The sequence below is a fragment of the Brienomyrus brachyistius genome, chromosome 15 (genome assembly GCF_023856365.1).
Source record: "Brienomyrus brachyistius isolate T26 chromosome 15, BBRACH_0.4, whole genome shotgun sequence".
Classification (NCBI taxonomy): Eukaryota; Metazoa; Chordata; class Actinopteri; order Osteoglossiformes; family Mormyridae; genus Brienomyrus; species Brienomyrus brachyistius.
This window is the reverse complement of record NC_064547.1, coordinates 8,436,958-8,453,695: the sequence shown is the minus strand read 5'-3', so window position 1 is coordinate 8,453,695 and position 16,738 is coordinate 8,436,958. Positions and strand designations below refer to the sequence as shown.

Here is a 16,738-nt window from a genome sequence, read left to right as displayed (position 1 = left end):
TAATACTTTATGAATGCATTATAACGAATAATGAATGTGTTTATAAATAACTAAAAACATGGTCTTAAGTAAAGTGTCACCAATAACTTTTCATTTGTCAGAATATTTAAATATTTAAACTACTTCAAAATTCATTGGTGAATCACATGGAATGGAACAAATGGCAGTTTAGTGTAATGGAAACCAACTACACAAATAACTGTTTATAACATAACTGGATTTCCTTTGGTTAATATCTGGACTTTACAGTGTGAGTAGCTGTGTTTGCATGTTGTTTCCACTGGGTACACGGGTTTCCTACAGCCCTAAAACACACCGTTTGGGTAGATTGGTGTTAGTGTTATATAATGGTGATTTGCATATTTGCCCCGTGAGGGTTTAGGACATGCTCCATAATTGGTGGAACAAGTTTCAGACTCTCTGCATCACTGCATAAAATGTTTACGAATTTATGGTGTCCGTCATGTTCCCATAATGGCAAATGCTTGAAATCAATACATTTCTTTTTGAAGGAACGTGGCACCCTCTAGAGTCCAAATTAATAATCGACATTCAAATACATTTGTGTACATAGGACTTCGAATACAAAAATAAAATTCATAGTATGATACATTTCACCCTATACAGTAGCTCTGCTTGAAGGGATATCCATATGCATTTTTAATATGCAGTCCACCCATGTTTCCAGCTCTGTGTCAGATGCATAATATTTCCATAAAACTTATATTTTTGAAAAATAATTTTCCATTGTGTGTTTCCCCACAAGGGATTAAAGACAAATTAACAAAACTCGGTTTCTACTGTAGATTACCAAAATGAAGGCAGAGTTTCAATTAAAAAAATACAATCAAATGGCTCAGATTTTACAAATATTTTCTTTGGCAATTGCAGAAAAGGATATTTATGATTTTTTCATTCATCCATCCATCCATCCATCCATTTTCCAAACCGCTTATCCTACTGGGTCGCGGGGGGTCCAGAGCCTATCCCGAAAGCAATGGGCACGAGGCAGGGAACAACCCAGGATGGGGGGCCAGTCCATCGCAGGGCACACTCACACACCATTCACTCTCACATGCATTCCTATGGGTAATTTAGCAAGTCCAATTAGCCTCAGCATGTTTTTGGACTGTCGGGAGTACCCGGAGGAAACCCCACGACGACATGGGAGAACATGCAAACTCCGTACACATGTGATCCAGGCGGAAACTCGAACCCGGGTCCCGGAGATGTGAGGCAACCGTGCTAACCACTGCACCACCATGTCGCCCCCTTTTTTGAATCAATTTACATTTTTTTTAAATGATTAACTAATTATATTAGTAATCTTTTATTACTCTGTTTTACAGTTTGCCATATTTGGGCACAGATTTACGTTCAGAAAATGCCGCGGTGAGTAGTACAATTTACCTGAGATCCCACAGTCACAGAGTCTGTCCAGAATACTGAACCACACATTTCAATTTAAGGGTTAAATATATAATTAATGCTTGACAAATATTCACACACTATGTTTGTTGAAAGTTTTTCAAATCCAGTGTTAAGGCACCTCAGTGTAACAAAACAGTACAACATAAACATTGACAAAAAAATCCAATGACATCGGTGTAATGAAATTTTAAAGGACTGTCAACAAAAATCAATTCAATTCTATTGTTCTAGGCAATGAATGCAAATTTGGGCAGCTCACAGATGATCACCTCTTTCCTTTTCCAACCTATTTCTAGAAACAACTAAGGATATATGTTACTGTTGATTCTCTGAGAAACTTCTCATATATGAAATACTAAAATATGAAAAAGAGTCCCTGCTTGCATTCATCACTGAAATTGCAGTATAGCGAGAAATGTCATTTTTAAATAATTTACTGATTTCAACAAGTCGTATTTTCATTTTACCAAAAAAGCCTCAAATGTTTCCTTTAGTCTGGGCTGAAGAAAACACACTAAGACCAGAATATCAACTTTAGTATATGCCTGTGTGAACATACCATTTATAAACACACAGGAAGTTATATCTGTCAAATCACGTTGGTTAAATGTTTTATGACCCTACAATAATTTTAACAACAGAGAAATTAAATGATATCAAATGTTTGTTTAAAAACGTTCAAATAGATGAAGGTTTGTGGATGAATATTTTAACCATGCAAATACAATGAATCAAATACTCAACACATTAACAAAAAACATATGTAGGTTTCACTTGATTCATTTTATTACGTGGAAGCAAATACTTATAATACAATGATCAAAATGTCAAAAATGCTATCAGATATCATTTATAGGATAATTTGGATATTCTTGTGATTACTTTACTTTCCGAAAATATGGCCTATACATTCACCTTTATGACCAGAGTGCTCCACAACGATTTCCGGTTTCGGAGGACATTAGGGGTAGAATGACTAATGATTTTATACTGTTGACTTCTCATGAATGATCCATAACTTGACTAGTGGACAAAGTTAAAAAATAGAATAATTTAGCATCAGACTCCTAAGTAACATGCATTCCCCCCCAAATCAAACTGAAATCAAAATACAGGTATTTGAAGTGATCTTTCAAAAGATGTGATGTGTTGAAATTACTGGTAGTACAACACTGTGTAAAAATATGATAGTAAAAATCTGCAAAGTGACTGGCTAAATCCAGCTGGCTAGTTAACAATATCATTTTGGATGACGGAAATTATTCTTACAGCTAACTGAAGTCAGGATTGATTGCTGCAATAATTTAACACTTATAATCATCCTAAATAGATATTGAGAACTACAACAAAAATAAACACTTTTGTTAAAAATGTTTGAGTGAAAAATTTCATTGACATTTAAATAAAGCTGAATAATTATAGCAACACTGTGCTTCTCCATCCACACTGGAACGTTTCACATTACTCCGGTCTTCAAACACTTGCAGTCCATCAGACTATTTTCAGGTTTTGAAATCGTAATTAGATCACAGTATTCAAGTTTTAAATAAAATAATTTTATTCTACAATGGGCAATTTTGCAGAATGTTTATTCACGTGCAGTAATTAATCCTAAAAACAACGTTGTATTTTTCATATGGTCTAAAGAGAACAGAACTGACTCTCAACTAATTTGTGAAAGCCCAATAGATTTGTTTTATGTCCTGTGTACAAAAGACTTAAGTCTGTCCTTGAGGCAACTATGAAACTATTTGGCAGTTTTAGAAGGCACTATTTCTCTTTTTCTGAATTCATGAGGTGCTTTTTGCAAATTTCTATGGGCTAGTTTTCAATGCATTTAATATTTTATACCATAATTCATCTTCTCTACATGTACTGACAAAACTGGGTAAGAAAATACTTCAGTAATTCACTAGTGAAGTCAAATCTGAATCACTCCCACGAAGCGTTTTTATAGGGTTTTTTTTTTTTTTTTTTATGAACCACTTCATGACACGATGATTATTATGGAAACATGTTTACACCGGACAGGGCAGCTGGAAAAAAATCCATACAAAAGGCCTCTTCCAAGGAGAGACTGGCTTCCAAATATAGGATGCACTTCTCAATGACTCCAGTACAAAAAAAAAGAAAAATCTTGAATCCACAAACATGTTACTCCGAAACAGAAATTTTACATGGAAAACTTCAATGGAATTTAACAGAGTATGATAGTTATGAAATCTTGGTAATACATGACATAGAAAATAAAGTGCCACAACTTCCCTGAAATTGTAACATTTTGTTTAAGGCTTTCTTATATCAATGCCCTGCTTTGTTAAAGTCAATACTATTTTACAGTGCTGACTCAAACTAATTTTAGAGAAAATCTTTCTAACAATAACCATAAACTATGCACAATCACTGTTATTTAGAAAAATATACATAAAATGTATGCCATAGTGCTTCACGATAAAAGGAATTCACTTTTCTTCCCTTCAGAAATAAATATGCTCTGCTTAAGGGCTACATACCCAAACATAACCCAAAACACTCAAAAGTTAAATTTACCGCCAATAAATTCCCACTGTTAGAAAATGGGGTCCTAACTAAGTTTACAGGGCTGGAGTCCGGCAGGCTGTAAAGACCATCAAGGTCAGCTAAGCCACTTCAATGAATCGATTAAATACTTTGGCTAAGAGAAAGGAGAAGCACACACTGCTGCCTTAAGGGCCAGTATGAGACACAGATGCTACAGAATGTTGCATCAGCAGAGAGAATGCCTTTAGTTCCCTTTAGTTTAGTCATCTTTCTGGATGGACAGGACTCAGGACTCAGTAATGACCAGTGTCCAGACTGGAAGATGTTCTGGGCTAGTGGTACCCGGAACAAACATGTGATTCACTTCCCATTATACACGCTTTCATAACACATCTAGTAGTAACATTAATAATAATAATAATAATAAACATAAATGCATAAAACAAGCATCTAAGTCCAGTGGCTTTTACAAAACAAGCAAGCTTTAAATAAAAGATTGCAATGTATATTTAAAATAATTTCTTTATCTATAAATGAATTTGTTGTTGTCCTATTGTTGTCCCACTATAAAATATATAATAATAGAAATGCAAATATATTACTATTAGGGGCATATTACACATGTTGAAACCATAAGTAGTTCTAATACACAGTTAATAAAGACCATATTTAAATGTAAAATAATGAATAAACTATTTATACATGTTCATTTTCATACTGATATAATGTGCATGTTACACCATAAGCTTTAAAAATGTTACGTTAATAGATACTTTTAGTGGGGGTTACAGATGTAAAAATCTGAGCAGGAGATGGAATTCAGAGAAAGGTGAGAGAAAAACATGCATAAGTTTAGAGCACATTTTAAAGTCCCAATGAAAATATATTATTAGCTTATCATTACAAGTCATAACAAGAAATATTAAAAGTAACACTACCTTGTTAACATAACACAATTCTAAATAGAAAACTTAAACAGAATTAGTGCACAAACAGTGAATACAGTGTTTTAAATATCATCCTATGCTTTCCCTCAAATGTCTTATTAGACATTTAATTGCTAAAAATTAAAAAAAATTAAAAGCAATTCACAGCCTGTTATTTATTTAAACAATTACATGTCTGTGGATTATTTCAGTTTGAACAATAACTTCTACAAATAGAAGTTATTGGGGTCTAGAAGACACAGTTTCCCATACAACAATCGTATGGAGTTTTAAATGTATAGTGAACTGAATTATTTCATTGTTCTCAGCACAGAAGCCTTCCCTTAACAGAAGTTATAACTCTGGTCGGAAACATCAGTTTTGGTTTAATTACAAAAAATGACTAGAGATAATTAGCACAAAAATTCTCTACAAAAATTTAAAAAATACACTGAAAATAATTTGCACGAAGCCAATGAAAAATAATTGTCTTCACAATCTCATCTCAAAGCATTATAGTGGTGAGTGTGGAGAGTGCAATTTTTCAGCAGCATTGACTGGTGACATAACGTGTTTTCTGGAAACCAACAATAACAAAAAAAAATGACTGTATGGGGGGATTTCCAAGGTACATTGACCTGCTTTTTCAAGCAATGGTTTTTAAAGCTTGGTCTGGGGGCATTTTTGCATATGCTGGTTTGGCTAAATGCTTATTAATGAGTTTTGATTGCTGCAGATTAAATGATTATTATGATTTATCCTGACATTTCTCTTTAGAGAGATGTTTTCTCTACAGAAGAAAGCTTAAAAACACATCTTGCTCTTAATGTAATTATACAGTGCAAGATGCATTAATTATTAGATAGGTAAAGTACCTTGAACAATGAAATGAGTGGCTAATTTATCAGAATAAAGCTCAATAAAAAATTTCCATACAACTGCACCCATATTACTTTCATTAAAGAAGCTTGTAAAGTTTGTATCTTCTAAAAAATCTTGATTGTATACTCCATTAATTAAGAGATCAGTCAAGCCAGCATATGCAGTGGTTCTTCAAGAATGCTTTGAAAACCACAGGTTTGAATTAAAAGTAATTATTTGCTCTGATTGCAACAAAACACAACAAGGCAAGATCGCGAGTTGGTCATATTTATAAGTTACCCAGTGGAATATTTCTACAATCCTTTTCGATCAAAGATAAATATGGAAATAAATAGATCCAGCATTGTATATTTTCATACAAAGCAAATTAAATCGAAGACAAATGTGAGAGGATAATTTGATTAAGACTAAGTTTGCCCTGGTATATCAAAATGGCTCTCATCTTGCACTGGCTACCTAGACGACCTCCCTTCATAATCTTGCCTGCAATGAGAAGCCTTCTCTAAGTGTACCCCAGATTCTCCATCTCACTACGGTACCGCTGCTCTGACACCTTGCTCTTGTGCTGCTTGCTTTCGAGGTGCAGGCGGAAGTCGGCTTCCTCGCTAGCCCCAGAGTTGCACATGGAGCAGTAGAACTGGCCGCTGGGCGTCACGCACATTGCCAGGTCCCGGGGAATCCTCTGGCGGGGACGAGGGTGGTAATACGGACCTGGGGGACACGTGAGCGGGAAACCTCGTTAAAAAGGAAATTCCGGTATCCTTACTGCCAAAATGAAAAAATGTACAAGTAAGAAAGAAAAGAAGCAGTGGTACTGATGCAAGCAGGGTCAGGAAAAGGGAAAAGAATCCATTTATAAAACCTTGGTGTTCTCAGTTGTACCATGAAGCTGGGCTGAGCAGAGACGGCAAATGAGATTCCAGGGGAGCAAAACAGTACATCACATGACAAATATCCAACACTGATGCCTTTGTTATTATTTTTCAAGGCAATGTCACTGCAGTATTTATGTTGGCTACCCATCATGCCCTTTGTCTGTCTGTAACGCAATGGATTGATCACTCTAGTCTAAAGATAATTCTTAAGCTAAAGCTTAGAATTAAAGTATAAAATATCCATCCTTCTGTCTTCCAAGGGGACACGACCTGGAGCCAATCCTAGGTTGCACTCGGCGCAAGACTAGAACACACCCTGGAAAGGATGCCAATCAAATTACAAATATTCATTATTCATTATGCACAGTTCCATACACCGGAAGAAAAAAAATCAACTTTCTCTCTAAAGAAAAGGCCACAAAGCTGTGAACTTCAAGTTTTGCTTTCGTTGTCTCGACAGCCTTCATATTCGACATACCCTAGCATGTGTCAGTGTCCCATCCTGCCACCTTATTAATATGCGAGAAAAAACCCAAAACATGGCTAGTGCTATTTCAGACATGAAGTGATTTCAATGCCAGTTCACAACCAAAGCATGACGTTTGTTATGAAAGTGTGAGTCATGGCTGTCAAAGTCTGTCAGTGCAATTATCAATTAGCATAGAACCATCTATCCTGTTTATATTCGTGAACTAGAATAGAGACTCGACTTCTCACATTAAAGTTGCCACAAACCAGCCAAGAAAAAGGCATTGGCATCAGTTGACCTCGTTATTTACACTACCAGCTGGCAGGTATAGATCTAGGAAGGCTATTTCTGTCTCACTAATTTATAACTTTTACACCTATCTTATTGAATCTGTCATTTGAAAAACATTCAGCAAATCAGCATGAGGTCATGTAAAGGCTGCTAGGTAGGCATACAGAGTTATTTTAGCTCAGTTTTAAATATCAAACACCGTACACATATAACGTCTCTGAATTTCCACCTCAGTGTTCCTGTCTCCTGCATCACTGAAAATGCTCTTCAAATGATTCTGTTTGTATAACATCATTAGCAGCTCGGGGCCTGTCTAATTCCTTACCTTCAAGCACGGAAAACTACAACACAAATCTGTTCACAATTTAATTGGACATATGTGCATATATTCAATCTTGAATTCATCTGACATTTGAATTTAAGGCTACATGTGATACAGTCACCAAAAGGACTACATTAAAATTCGTAAAAATTCATCATATTAACTATAGTAGGAATCCTCACCTAAATTTTATACACCACATAGGAAATTAGAATATATTATAAAAGTAATTAATAATTACACAATGTCGTAATCAGATTCTACGTGCATCCAAATATTTTCTAGAAATGCATGGTTTACAAGATTCCTGTAGAACATTTCATTACAATGAAGGTTACCTTCCAAATGTTCATAAGAAGAAGGAATCAAGAGAACCAGAGACTGTTGACCATGAATGGCTAGGGAAGTGAATGTTAATAACACGATCAACAAGGTGTTACCAAAAGTTAAAGGTAATTATGTACACATGAAAATCTGAAAGCTTGGCACAGGGACCTGAAACCTGCATGGTGCTGTTGTGTTGCAGAGTGCTGTGGTGATGGTTATATAAATAATACCTGCAGACCTTTTCTTCTTCTCCCAGAAAATGAAGTACAGACTTTAAATCATTATTTCATTTCAGTTACTATATATAGCTAACCCAGTATACACATGTATACCTTTCAAAAGAAAATATTAGAAACGCTGAAGCAATACTTCATGTCACTAGCTAGATATTTTCATGTCACCGAATCAATCTGCTCATAAGTCAGGTCACGCTAACAAAAGCCCAAAAGGTACAAAATCCCAGCGATTTAGTGCATTGTCAGTGTGACCAGGGCATTCATTTGACTGGAATGGAAGGATGCTTTCAAACAAGGCTTAAGGAAAAAGACAGTGACTCAAACTGCGTATCAGCAACGAGAGCACAGGGGGATGTACAGTACCTGACACATTAGGAGGCACATTCCTGCGATTCCTGACCGGTTTGAACTCGTTTCCTTCTTTCCTCTGCCACCTTTGGCTCAATTCCGATGAGTCTCTGCAATAAATAAATAAATGATCAAATGAATGAATGAATGAATGCATGAATGATTGAATAAATTAATGATATGAATATTGCTGCAATTACTACTGTTATCCATGATCATTAAAGTTAAGGGTGTGACGATAGACTTTATTCCCTTGGTTAACTTTATTTGAATATGCAAATGTGTTATAAATTTGATGCAGTGGTAGCTGCATAGCTACTATGTCCTGTTTTAGCAATATTAAATGATTGTCTGACTGTTTAACTCACCTATAGGAAGAGCTCTGGAAGAGCCTCAATTAATCATCGTTTACAACTAGTTGTTAAAACTAGCTTCTGAGATAATAGAAGTTACCAAGCTGAAAAATGCACAAGAATGTATTATTAATAAATAATTTTTTAAACTGTATTTCTGTAACATCAGTCATCAGTTGAGACACCAGTAATTGGTTATTTATTTGCAAGAAACTCAATGTCATTTCATGAAGTTCACAAACAGGGACACACACAGAGAGATGTCGGGTAAACATATCTTTATGGGGACCATTCATTCATTTCTATTGGAAAAATGCTAATGCTAACTGTGAGAACCTTAACCCCTACCCAACCATAACCATAATTTAACAAACAAAATACAAGAGTTTTTTAGTTTTTTCATTGCAGTCACAGATTTTTTGTTGAATTGAGTAAAAAAAACACGGGTATTCATCACAAACACTCAGCTCAACAATAATCTATTCTTCTTCTAAGATAAAGATATGATCACGTTATAATTTTTAGCACAGGACACTGGCAAAGAGTGAAATCTGGAAGACATGGCTAAATATGGTGCATGGTTTCTGTTTCAAGGGGACAGCTCTCTGAAGTGAACAGCAGACGGGATTGCCGTGCATACTGACATTCGTAAGTAAGGGTTAATGCACAAGCCAGGTGTTATATGTTTTTAAAACATGCTACTTGTCGGGTGGGTCTTTGCCTCTGCAGCCATTATGGGCAATCCCTGATTTATTTATTGTTTAGGGATTAGTAAAGCCGGACTTATGTGCCATCTTGTTTAGGCAGATTAAACAAGACTAAGAAGTATGACTGGACTACAAATACAATACATCAGTAAATTAATTTGGTATGTAATCATTGACCACAGGTCCTGGTCCTCAGCTTGAAGCACTATTGTTGTCTAAGTGATCTGCACAATTTCTTTGCTTTTATAACATTCATTAAAGGTATGGTTAGTTATAATTAAGGAATACAGTCGCACAATGATTGATGATTCACCTGGCTGGCACAACCTGTGCGGCTATAGAAAACTGATCAATACCATTCAGATTCGAGAATTCAGTAGTGCCGGTATAAGCCCTGGCTGACATCGGTGTCGGTATATTCTCGCCCAGCCCTACTATGAAGCAATGCAAATTCGACCCGACTGAGACCTAGGGCAAGAAACTGAAACTATTATACTTCAACTAACAAAAAAACAGGCAGTTACATACCACAAAGAATAAGCTTTTTAACGAATTAATAGCCTGGCCTGGCTGATCTGAAAATTGCCATTTTTTTCTTCTCCAAATTTTGGCTAGAACCTGTAAAGGCCGTTCCCTACCATAAATAAATGAAGCTGTAAAGAATAAATTCATAGTCCTTTGGTACTGTGTCTCTTCGGAGAATCTTTGGGTACCGCTGCTTTGACTTTGTGTCGAATCAGCGGTTGCTAGCAGAGTCCCGAGTGAGGGACATTACCTGTATTGTAAGGAAGCGTCAGTTACGGCACTACGGCCATGTGGCGTGTTTCCCTGAGGGTGATCCGGCTTGCAGGGTCCTCAGCAATGAGGACCCAAGCGGTTGGACCAGGCCGAGGGGACGCCCACGTAACACCTGGCTGTGGCTGATGGATGGCCATTTCTGGAGTGTGTATCTACCTGGGGGATCGCTGGCCGGGATCCCGAGGAGTTTCGCTGTGTGGTGGGTGCGGCAACGCGCTGCATCAGCACATGCTCCACAACCTGACCTGACCTGGAGTTTACAAGTTTCTATCTACACGTTTGCTTGTCCGTCTTGCTTTACTGCTACGTGTCTTTGTGCTGGCTTATTGGATTCCTGGTGCAATGTGTCATGAATGAAACTGCTCTTTCAGAGTCCAGGTGAGACTCACAGGTAGGTGGTGCTCTGCTGGGCCTCAGCTAGCCTTAGCCTTTTTGCGTGGTTCTTCCCCTGGTAATGGGCCTGTGCAACGGCGGGGGAACTGAAGGAGGCGTCACATAGCTTGCAGTAATCATTCTCCGTGGCCAGGATCACTCGGCTGGCTCCCTTCAATGAAGTGGGTGCAAAAGTCAAGATTATTGATGCTGGTCCTTCTGCAGGGTTAAAACCAAATCCAATGAAAGCTCCCAATAATAAAAAGGGACAAAAACTTACAACTATACCCATGAACCAAAGGTGTGCCTTTATCAAATCTACAACATCATTCCAGTGTTATCTTTGTTTCAAATTTTAATTTAAAGTTTTATTGTATTCTAGCCACACTAGGAATTTTTCTTGCCACAGAAGTGTGTGTGTGTGTGTGTGTGTGTGTGTGTGTGTGTGGTGGGGGGATAAGTATTGCAATACAATATAATATAAATTCGCAATAAATGCGCAATATAAAAGTTCACTATAAGATATAAGAAAGTAGGTATAATAATGAATAAGTAATAAGTAATGTGATATGCGGATGAGGTAGTTACATGGAATGAGCAAATTGACAATAATACAATAGTGTTGAGGAAGTGCAGTTAGTACATTAACAATACATGTGGTATGCATGTTCATATGCAACAAATATTTTTTCTTCTGGAAAAGCTAATGTCTCCCTTATGAACACTAGGGCAATTAAAAAAACATAATTTAACAAAGCTTATTTTCTTAGAAAATTGTTCAGGAAGGCGTAATGTGATTGCATCATAATTTGGACATTGATAAGCGCGCACACACACACACACGCATGCACACATAAAACGGCTGATTGAGATGTCAAAATACAGGTGTACTGATGACCGCAATCTACTTTATAAAAATTCACATAACAGTAAAATATACTTGTGCTATTTAATAATTTTTATTCTAATAGTTTACTTTATACTTTACTATAATTTTCAGAAACAATGAACAACTATGTCAACAAAATAATTTTACGTTCTGGGATTTGCACACATTTACTTTGAGCTATTTGTACCTGCTTGCAGGCCGTAGCACTTTCCGTTGGTGGATTCGTTAGGGGCTGTAAGGAAACAGGCTCGGCTGCTTCAGTTATTCTTAAAGGAGGTGGTTGCTGACTGCCAGCATAAAAATTTCTTAGCTTCTTACTGTGGTTTTTACCCTAAAAAGGAAATAAATCACTATTCAGTTTCTGTTTGCTTCTATGATAATTCAAAAAATTGACAGAACATATTATCACACCATACATTGAAACTATAGATCATATTAATGTTTGAGTAATCTACTGATTACTATGGTGAATAATCAAGTAACCATTTAATTAATATATATAGCAATTGACAAGAGGTGGGAACCAACCCCGGACAGGACACAAGGCCACTGCAGGGTGCACAGTCACTCAAGGGCAACAGAGGCACTCCAATTCACTTAAGTTGAATGTTTTGGGACTGCAGGAGGAAGCTAGTGGATTTGGTGTAAATCCATGCGCACATGGTAAGAACCCACATAAAGTGGAAGTCTGCAGTGACAGCTCCACTACTGCACCACTGTGCCGTCATGAGGCCCGCACTATGCGCAATGCTAACATCAACATCACATGCACATACGCATGCATTTGCCCCGTCGGAAGAACTGTGGCAATCAGTATAAGACACTAATTTTCATAAAAAAAAATTTACTTTGCTGTAGGAAACAAAATTTAGCAAGCTTTGCTATTTTAATGATGATTCCTTTTCGATATTATCTCGTATAATTATGTTTAAAAAAAGAGGCTAAAGTTCACCGCCACTGCTTTTGCATGAGCTCCGCATGCGCTTTTCACGCCTGCGACCGAATCACAGCCGTGATACACTGGAGCACAACCGCCCTCCTTCTGGTATGTTATTGCTTAAATATTTCGAAAAGGACATTTTTCAAGTAATTAATAATGATTCTCATAAATATGGTGGAAGCAAAAGAGAAAAAAGAAAGTTTTGGGTATATTAATATAGCTTTAAAAACACAGCTTTACAAAAAAATGATCCATCGCATAGAACCACTGGTATTGTCCATCTATTTGTTGATGCAAGATAATAACCTGTTCCTGGTTCATATAAAATCATTATATGTTCTAAACCTCCAAATTACATTAAGGTCATTTAGACAAACTTGATTCGGCAACCAGTATGGCCACTACAATAACCAAAATACTTTAACAACCTGTGAAATTGCCAAATTTCAACTGAATAAGTATAATAACATTGCTGCCACAGTAGTTACTATAAAAAGAACTTGGCGATGCTAACTATCCATCCACCCATTTTCCAAACCACTTATCCTACTGGGTCGCGGGGGGGTCTGGAGCCTATCCCGGAAGCAATGGGCACGAGGCAGGGAACAACCCAAGACAGGGGGCCAGCCCTTTGCAGGGCACACTCACACACCATTCACTCTCACATGCATTCCTACGGGCAATTTAGCAAGTCCAATTAGCCTCAGCAAGTTTTTGGACTGTGGGGGGAAACCGGAGTACCCAGAGGAAACCCCATGACGACATGGGGTGAACATGCAAACTCCACACACATGTAACCCAGGCGGAGACTCGAACCCGGGTCCCAGAAGTGTGAGGCAACAGTGCTAACCACTGCACCACCATACCGCCCCCGCGATGCTAACTAGTTATTCTTATTTAAACTGCAGTATTTCCCTACACTATTGGGCCCGTGAACAATTATTTTTCTCTTGAACGAGCTTTAAGAAATACACTGAGATAAAGCTGTGTTATGAGAACATAACTGCTGCGGCAGCATTGTGACAGCCTGACGAGCTCAACCAAAGACTAGATCTTGATTGATTGTCAAATGAAGTATTATTATTATTATTTAAGCATCACACAGACGACACGGGTTAATCCATTGTAGGGTCAGCATGGATCTATATCTTCTACGCTCACACTGGGGTGTTAGGGTGAGTGTGAGTATTGATGTGCTGCTGACCAATTTATATTCATAGGTCCAGCTGTGCAATTTGTCTTCTTAAAGAAACGGCAGCACGGTTACATGTGGGACCAGCAATAGGCCGACGATGACGAACCTGATAATGTGCCTGAGCCTGTTGGGCTGAATTCAGTGTGACGTTGCAGAGCTTGCAGTACAAAGGCTTACAGAGCTCCTCCAGGGTGATTTCCTGCTCCCCTCCCCCTGCTTGACACTCCTCCTCCTGAGCCTTAGGACTAGGGGGGGGCAATGTAGGGGCAGGGGACCTATGCAGAATTTGGACAAAGGGAGGGGATTTGGCAGACAAGGGAACGGATAGAGAAAAAGGTAGGGGATCTGAAGGAATAACTACTGGAGGTCCAAGGGGCTGAGAAGGTGGCATCGTCTGGAAAGGCTGCTGCTGCGGCTGGCACATTAGGTTAATGGGTGGCTTCAGTACAGAATCAGGACCTGAAAAAACAATTCATCCAGGTTAAACATTCGTTCTGACCGGCACAGCTAGTTCTGGGGAAGTTGCGTAGCTGTTGAACTGACATGCATGGCTTTTATAGTACTCCTGTCATTGAATAGAGCAAGCATCTCTTTGATTCATTAAAAATTTAACATTGGTAAAAGGCAAGGGCTTTGTGGCTTGACCCTAAAGAGAAAGAAAAAATAGGCCTAATAACAGAAGGATGCAAATTATCATTTGAATGCCTTTGTTAGAACTTACTTTGCTTTTAAGCTTGCTATTGTATGCTTAATGCAACTAAATATGTACGTATAATTTTATAAAAATGAGATTCACCTTGTTACTACTCTATTAATGCACCATCATTGTTTCACGATTTTATCCATTTTCTGTATGACTTTCAGCTTTATTGTCTGATTATCTTAAGTATTACTATTAAGACTATGTGAATAGAGGTTGGGTACTGGGTCTACTTGTTTGTGAATTTGGTTTCAACCACAAGAGGACTTCCGCAATTTTCCAATACAAAATAACACATTTAATATTATTTTGCAAACAAAAATGTGGATTTTGCTTTCTATGTAAAGGCACTAGAAAGTCAAACCAGAAATCACTATTACTTTGGAGGGTACTAAACCAAAAATAGAGGAAGGACCTACATACGATCTCAAGGTTGAAGTATGTCACAGCCCTACTGCAGATGCACTCTATGTGATATAATGATAATGAGTACAAATATTTCAACTATAGGAGTTGATGATGGAATAACTTACACTCAATCTGTGTGAACTTTTTTTGTCCTTATGATACATGTTTGAGAGACTTACAACAGGATGGTGTTTTATCCAAGGTTCACCTTGTTCTGAGAACTTTCTGCAAATGCATGACCTGATCTACAATAATAATAAACATCTGCGTAATTACTGTATTTATAAAGATAAATGAAGGATGCAGAAACACTCCCAATTATCTTGAAATCTGTTCTCGAAGAAATATTTATAGATGCATAAATACTTCTATAATGCATTTAAAAATTAGTATTATATCAACATATAATACTCCGTTACTAAACTATTAAATACAATTAAATAAATGCAAAGGTCTGCAGGATGGGTATATTTGCTAGTTTCTGACACACCTGTACACGGTCCACAGGACTGCCTGCGGGCCGCGAGGTCGGTGTACAGACTGTCTGGGGAGGGGGAGGGGCGCTGGCAATTCGGATTTTTGCAATGAATCCTGATTTTTTATGCTTTAAGGAGTCATTATGGAGACACGTTAATATATTACAAGTGCAGATCTGTACGTATTTAGCAATGTGAGGATTTGGCATTCATTACGATTTACTGACATTTTCACTGTAATGAAACGCCCATCGTTATGTTTACGATACTGTCGACGGCTGTACAATATATTCTGGAATATAAATTTGTATATATATCTATATATATCTTCCATATACAAGGTTTTACAGATCAGTTAAGTCGTGCAGTTAGCTGGACGCCTAGCCGTGTAGCTAATGCACAGTGCATCACCGAAATCGCAGTCTCTCCGGTCTCAGAAAAGGAGCCATACATTGTCAACCATGGTCGTTCCTTACCTGCTAAGCGAGGGAAATAGGTGCTGCCAGTCCCGTAATTTAAAGGCTGAGGACTGTGACTTCTAAAGTGATCATTACTTTCATAATAAGCACCATTATTTTTCACATTCATCGCCATCTTCACCGCATCCTTAGCGAACTTCTTCCAGCCAGACGTAGCTCGGGGTTTTGTATTTTATTATGGCCCAGGAGGGGGAGCGGTAACAAAAGAGGTTTAGAGACCAAATAATAATAAAAACAAAGTGATCCCATAGAATATAAATCCAGCCACTTAATATTTAGATGTATAATTATAATACAAAACAACTGTCTAAATACTATAGATAATGCAGCGAGTAAGATTAATATGCTTGTGTACCATCAGATTTGGTATCGTCCATTTCCTATAACAGAACGCTCATACAGTATAGCCCACGAGTTCGTTTTAGAAATATTGCTAAAAGATGTCGAAATCTGCAGTGTAAGCCAATATTTACAAGATGAATTATAAAAACTGGACATTATGGAAAAGAAAAAAATATATGCTACTTTAGAAGGATAGCTTCATAACAAAATTAGTGAGAACGGATGCATACAGATTTTTTAATAATAGCAGGTAAATTCCCTATTTAAACCAAATAATTCAGCACACTTCGTACCCCCGAAGTGCTGTACAATAATGGAGTGTACATTACATTATTATTATTATTATTATTATTATACATTTATGTAGCATATTATTACATCTCAAGTTCCGCATTATGCAACGAAACGTATTATAATTGACACAGTATATACCTGCATCACAGTCATTCGGG

The 16,738-nt window shown here is 37.3% G+C and overlaps 1 protein-coding gene across 1 annotated transcript; it reads right to left on the bottom strand.

Annotated features, from left to right (window-relative positions):
- Positions 1 to 2,195: 2,195 nt before the first annotated feature.
- On the bottom strand, positions 2,196 to 16,607 carry zmat3 (zinc finger, matrin-type 3). The gene is made up of 6 exons (XM_048975947.1): positions 15,942 to 16,607; positions 13,988 to 14,340; positions 11,934 to 12,077; positions 10,875 to 11,029; positions 8,643 to 8,737; positions 2,196 to 6,470 (listed from the first exon to the last, which is right to left on the bottom strand). The coding sequence occupies exons 1-6, from the start codon at positions 16,057 to 16,059 to the stop codon at positions 6,262 to 6,264; spliced, it is 1,074 nt and encodes a 357-aa protein (XP_048831904.1). The 5' UTR covers positions 16,060 to 16,607; the 3' UTR covers positions 2,196 to 6,261.
- Positions 16,608 to 16,738: the final 131 nt, after the last annotated feature.

What these genes read in the sequence shown, in the direction of transcription:
- zmat3 (XM_048975947.1), bottom strand. Translation starts at nt 16,059, where the DNA reads ATGGCGATGAATGTGAAAAATAATGGTGCTTATTATGAAAGTAATGAT. An exon ending in AGGCTCAGGCACATTATCAG is followed by an intron (nt 12,078 to 13,987) that starts GTTCGTCATCGT and finishes TTTCCTTTTTAG; the next exon opens with GGTAAAAACCACAGTAAGAA. An exon ending in TGTGCCTCCTAATGTGTCAG is followed by an intron (nt 6,471 to 8,642) that starts GTACTGTACATC and finishes CGTGTCCCCCAG; the next exon opens with GTCCGTATTACCACCCTCGT.